The 5,864-nt window shown below is 28.0% G+C and overlaps 1 protein-coding gene across 1 annotated transcript; it reads left to right on the top strand.

Annotated features, from left to right (window-relative positions):
• Positions 1-4,637: 4,637 nt before the first annotated feature.
• C922_03498 (hypothetical protein) lies at positions 4,638-5,864 on the top strand (the record flags this gene model as incomplete). Its single annotated transcript, XM_008819090.1, has 1 exon — positions 4,638-5,864. One exon carries the CDS (start codon positions 4,638-4,640, stop codon positions 5,862-5,864), a length of 1,227 nt encoding a protein of 408 aa, XP_008817312.1.

Below are 5,864 nucleotides of genomic sequence, written 5' to 3'. Positions count from 1 at the left end.
TAATTAATACTTTTAATTTATTTAATATTATAATTTTTATTTAATTAAAATAATATAATAATTTCATATAATTAATTTTATTATTATTATTTAATTAAATGATATTATTCATTTTATATATATATTTATTAATCATTTTATTCTATTATAATAAATTAATTTATTTATTTACTGATTATAATTTTATTTAATAAAGAGGACAAGTTTACATATCATAAAAAGCTTTTCCTTTTATGAAATAAGTTCATTAAGCTTCTGAAGAGCTAATATATTAGCATTTTTAATACAATAAATTATTTAATCGTTTGTATTAAATTTGAAATTAATATACACATTTAATAATATTATATTAGTTCTAAACATGTTCGGAGAACATGATTATGCAATTTCTTATGTATCAAAAATGAAATTATTGTCTTAATAGAAGGGTTCAACGAATTATGATACGCATCATTCACTATAGCACAAAGTCTTCATGTTTATATCAATGCTATGCCAAATGAGTTCATATTTTGTAAAATGAAGCATAACATGAAATGTTTATAATGAACCTTCTTTTTTATTTGAAAAAGAATATATCATATTATTGTATCTAATTTGAACATTCTTGCAGAATTATTGAATATTCTTCAATTCAGTGGGACAAGAATAATCTTTAGAGAATGTTTTTCAGCAGAATAGCTGCACTTTTTTCAAAAACATTATTACCTTTAAAGAAAATTTTCTAATAAAAACTTGGAACATTTTAGAAAGAGGGAAACCATCAAAAAATGTGTTGTCTTTTTTGTTGTATTTCTTTCTAGATAATTCTTTTAATGTCTTCTAAACATCAATTAAACCTGCACATTTTTACTTCTTTTTTTAGATTTACAAGTACAAGATATCCTATATAGTTAGGAACCATTTCTTTGCATTGCCAGCGTATATGTCTTTTTCCTTTTTCTGAATATTTGAGATCTCTTACACTGTGATTTCCCTTTTTTCATAATAGAAAAACAAAAAGAAACAGTAATAAATGTTTTAAATTTGAGCTACATTTGCAAACTTTTTTGTTGGAGATTTAACATTTCTTTTTCAACTTTGTTTAATTTATAAAATATCGTATACTTATATTTTAGAACAATAATCACGTGGTTTTTCCATTATGAAGGAACCACATGATTATTGTTTTGTTCTTAAAAAACGTTTTTCATATTTAGTTTTTACAAAATTTTCTTTTACATCTTATGGACAGAATGTTTCAAAATGTTCTTTGAGGTTTTTAAGAGGTTTATTTGAGTCTCTGTACTTATTAATGTTGTCTTTTTAGTGTGCTATCGTTTATAATATTTCTTATTAATGCATATATTTCATTTGATTTTAATATATTATATATTCATTTTTAAGAATTAGTATAAGGAGACCTTTAGTTAGCAATTTTTCACGATTGAACACCTGTATACACTTTTACACTTAATTTTTATATTAAATGGTTCTATATAATTCTTATTAAACAATTATTTTAAAAGATGCATTTATAAGGTTATCATGTCATGGGGAGGGCATTAACAAATTTAAATATGTATATTCCGTGTTTTGTCACCTACACCTAAAAAATCTTCAGGGGTCATGTTAACACTAACGAACGAATTAATATTCATTTTATATTCTTTAGGTTTGTACGCTTTATCTTTAAAAATGAATAGATATTTAGGTGTATTTCATAAACAATTGTCATCTAATTTTTTCTATGACTTAGATATTCGTTCGACAAAATTTCTGTATGTGAATCATTTACTTAGAATATTTTGAAAACTTAAACCAATTTCCCCTTTTCTCTTATTGTGCGTTATACTTTAAATGGTTAAAAATTACTTACCCCTTAATTACTGTGTTTATCATAAAACACTAATATGATAATAAAAAGACGAACAAAAATGGCATATCTTTGTAGTTATTACTCCGGTTGAATGAACCATATGAAAATTTACAATCATTACCAATCACTTATTGCAATGCCTTTCCATTATGACACAAATACTCTCCTTAAATGGATTAATAAATACATACACAGTGGAAAAAAACTGTTTAACAAAACAATTCTGTTATGCTCATTTCACGAAAAAGTTTATGATGGATGGACTGAAGTTGATAGAATTAAGAGAATAAACCATTTAAAGGTTACAGGAAGGACAAGACAATAGAAATAGATGTAAATTACAAATGCATTTTCTTTTTTTTTTGTTAATCTTAAAGAGCGCTTATTTTTAATAGTGAAAATTGCATAGAACAGCTATTAGTACTGTGCATAAAAGGTGTAACGGAAATGTGAACATTGACCTCTTTCTGATGGTTCTGGGTAAAGAAGAGAAGACTGCACGGAAAAAGCTCAATTTTGCCGAAATGCTATCATATCACGCCATGCATATGCAGTGATATTATATTATTTATCATCTTTATTAAGGGTAAATTCCCAAAGGTCTCCATTTTTTAAATGAGCACTTATTTATTAGTCACATTTTTAGTGACACTGTATAGACTTAAAATTTCAGCACATCAGTGTGCGTTTATTCAAGTGTCATCAAAATGATGTTTACTAATTACCAGATGACAAAACTTAAGTAACAACCTTATTGCGAAAATCATTTTCATGATATTTTTCCCGTTCATTTTTGAGGAAGCCTCGAGACAAAAAAAAGGATAATCTTATTTAAAAACATAGAAACGTGTTTATACGTGTTAGCGAAAACTTTACTTTTAGGTTCCTTTTATACACATATTTTGTGTTATTAATTTCACGATTTCAGAAAGAAATTAGGTATAACCCGTGTAACATGAAACAGAGCACAAAAAACATAGCAGTTGTTATTAGGTAAATAGTCAATGAGAGGGTTACGTAAGAACTTTCCCTAATCCTAATTTACAATTGCCGAAGGTAAATTTTTTTTCAGATATAATCCCTTTTTATATTATAAAGTGTACAAACCAAGTACACAATTAGGAGAAAAGTAAAAATTATGTGCAATGCAAATAAAATAGTATTTGTTTTTTTTCACTTTCATGAGAAATGGGATAATAATCTTCATGTAAAATTGCGTTATATGCTCATTACGCGAGAGATTATTTAAATAATATATTTTAATAAAAGGAAAAAAACAAAAAACGAATATAAATAGAGCATTTATCAGATGAACTCTATAGGATAGTGCAAAACTAAGAGCAATCTAAAAAATTAATATATTATGTACATTTCTGCAACAGCACATGAATATTTAACCACTGTATATAAATTTTTTGCATTGGATAGGAAGAAAACGTCTTCTTTAGCAGAATATAAACTGTTGTAAATTTTTTGGTGAGGGAAAAGTGTACACTCATGCTTGACAGCACTAGAGATGTTGTTTACTATACATCCGATGTTGTGATTTTTTTTTGCTTAAAAATGTTTCAGTTTTTGTGGATAGGAGAAAAGGAAATATTTAACAAAAAAAACATTTTTGTGTGTATATTTAATGAGATGAACTAAATTGAAAAATTCAATAATTTAAAAGATTTTTTCCTCGTGTGTTCATTCGCTTTTTCGCGTGCTAGTGCGCTGATGAACTCTTATTCTCTCGTGGAAAATTAAAAACAAGGAACAGAAATTACACACTCACTTCTATTGAGCCTTTCGAAATTATTTATAAACATCCTCATTATGTAAACCGTTCGTAATAATTCTTGTAAGATGAAGAGGAAAAAGTTCTTCACAATTTACCATTTTTAAGCAAAAAGAGCTAACGAAAGGGGTAGGAGGAAAGTTGTTTAAACTTCACACCTATACAATAGATGAGTAGGGGGGGTTATATTTAAAACGGGTTCGTGTAAAATGAAAATTTCCCGTTATATAGTTTCCCTATTAAAATAACAGATCTTAACAAAATTTTATTTTAAAGTTCGTGCAAGCGAAATAATATGTATGTGTAGGGCTCATTTTTTTTTTTTTTTTTTTTTTTTTCACACGGAGAATATATAAATTTATAAAAAAAAAATTTACAAAAAAAAAGCTAGCTAATTAAAAAAAAATATAAATTCACATTATATATATTCTTAAAGTTGAAAATTTTCTTTTTTTTTTTTTTTTGAAATGATCTAATTTTTTCCTTTCTTTTTTTTTGTAGATCTGTGTCCTTGATTTGATTCTACAGGCTTCTCTTTTTCTATTCACAAGTTATTTTCAATTATTCATAAAAAGAAAAAAACGTTTGGTGCCGTAAATATATTGTTTTAAAAAAAAAAAAAAAATCATCTTTTTTTGCGTTTTTTTTTGTCTTAAATTTGTTATCCTTATGTAAAGAATTTGCTGCATTTTAAAGTCTTATATGCGTACATGTATTTACTTACGTGAAACTATGTATATGTATATACCTTTCCGCGTAGATTTTAAGCGTTAATTAAAAATACACCAATTTGATAAGAGTGCTTAAGCGAATGGCCGCGCCTACATGTTTTTAGTTACTTTGTTTAAGTTCCTTTAAATGCCTACTTCTCAAATTTTAAAATAAAACCATTTTGTTATAATTCGCCCCTTTATTCATTCATTCATGCGTTCGTCCATCAGTCCTCCAACGCACCCAGTTGTTTATTTCACCCCCTTTTGCCGTTAAATTCTTTGCAAAATGCAGTATTATGGTTCAAGATACAGGAGAAAATTGATTTTTTATAACAAGCGTAAGGTGCTGTGGAAACAGCTTTCGAAGGTACCGAACATGCTGTTGGGAAAGAGGGGCTTGCGGAAAGCAGTCTTAAGGTTCAGAGAAATAAAGCGGGAACTTAAGTTCCTTTTCAAGTCTATATGTAGGGGTAACATCCGCAAGTTGTTAAACAGAGTTACAACCAAAATTATAAAATTGTGGGCGAAATGTGTAAATAATAGCAATGAAATCACAAAGCTGTGTAATGAGTACTACAAGATTAGTGGTGTAAAAATTCCCATTTGTGATTTCTTTTTTAAAAATAAAATGATCAGCACAAAAATGGAGAAGTACAGCATCGCAACACCACGTTATAAAAAAAACAAAAATAACGGAGTGACAAATAAAACAAGTAAAATGACACATGAAAGCATGTACTCGTCAAATCCAAATGATCATTATATAATTGATCTATATGATGAAACACACATACAAACACCATTCAATGGCTCTTTTCTTTCGAAGAATAATGATTCTACGTGCGAATCGAATTATAACATGACGGAGTCAAGTGATTGTGGAAGAACGAATGAAAATGAAGACTTAAACAGCAATTCATACTTAGATAATGACATGCCATCTTTACAAACCCTAGAATATGACGAAGACGAAGTGAATGAGAGCATAAAAAATTGCTATCTTTATAATGGGTATGTAAATGCAACTACGTATAAAAATTCCGAGGAATATAAATTTCTGAATCATCACTTAAATGAAGAAAGAAATAAATGTGCAGATATAGCAATTGATGTATCTCGACAAAGTTACTACGATGAGCATTTTGAAAGAGAAAAGGGCAAACGAGAGGCATGTAACGAAAGCGAACAGGAAAAAGATTCAGACCAAGAGAATGCAGAGATAAAACAGACACAGACAAAGAAACGAAAAAGAAAAAATAAAATATACGAAATTTATAACTCAGAAACAACAATGACTCAAAATGTGTATTGCGAAAATTACTTAAACGAGAACTACTCCTCTTCGTATGATTGCTCCAGCGAACACAGTGATGATGACATCAGCGCGAATGATTTTACGGACAGCGATTCTGATGATAATTACTTCGACGACATCTTCGAAAATGACTCTGTGTGTAACTACAGCGTACACAGTTATGAAGCTATCCAAAATGCTCAGGACGAATCAAGTTAA

The sequence above is a fragment of the Plasmodium inui genome (assembly GCF_000524495.1).
Source record: "Plasmodium inui San Antonio 1 unplaced genomic scaffold supercont1.15, whole genome shotgun sequence".
In the NCBI taxonomy this organism is placed as follows: domain Eukaryota; phylum Apicomplexa; class Aconoidasida; order Haemosporida; family Plasmodiidae; genus Plasmodium; species Plasmodium inui.
The sequence above is the reverse complement of the archived record's forward strand: the minus strand, read 5'-3'. Positions and strand labels throughout refer to the sequence as shown.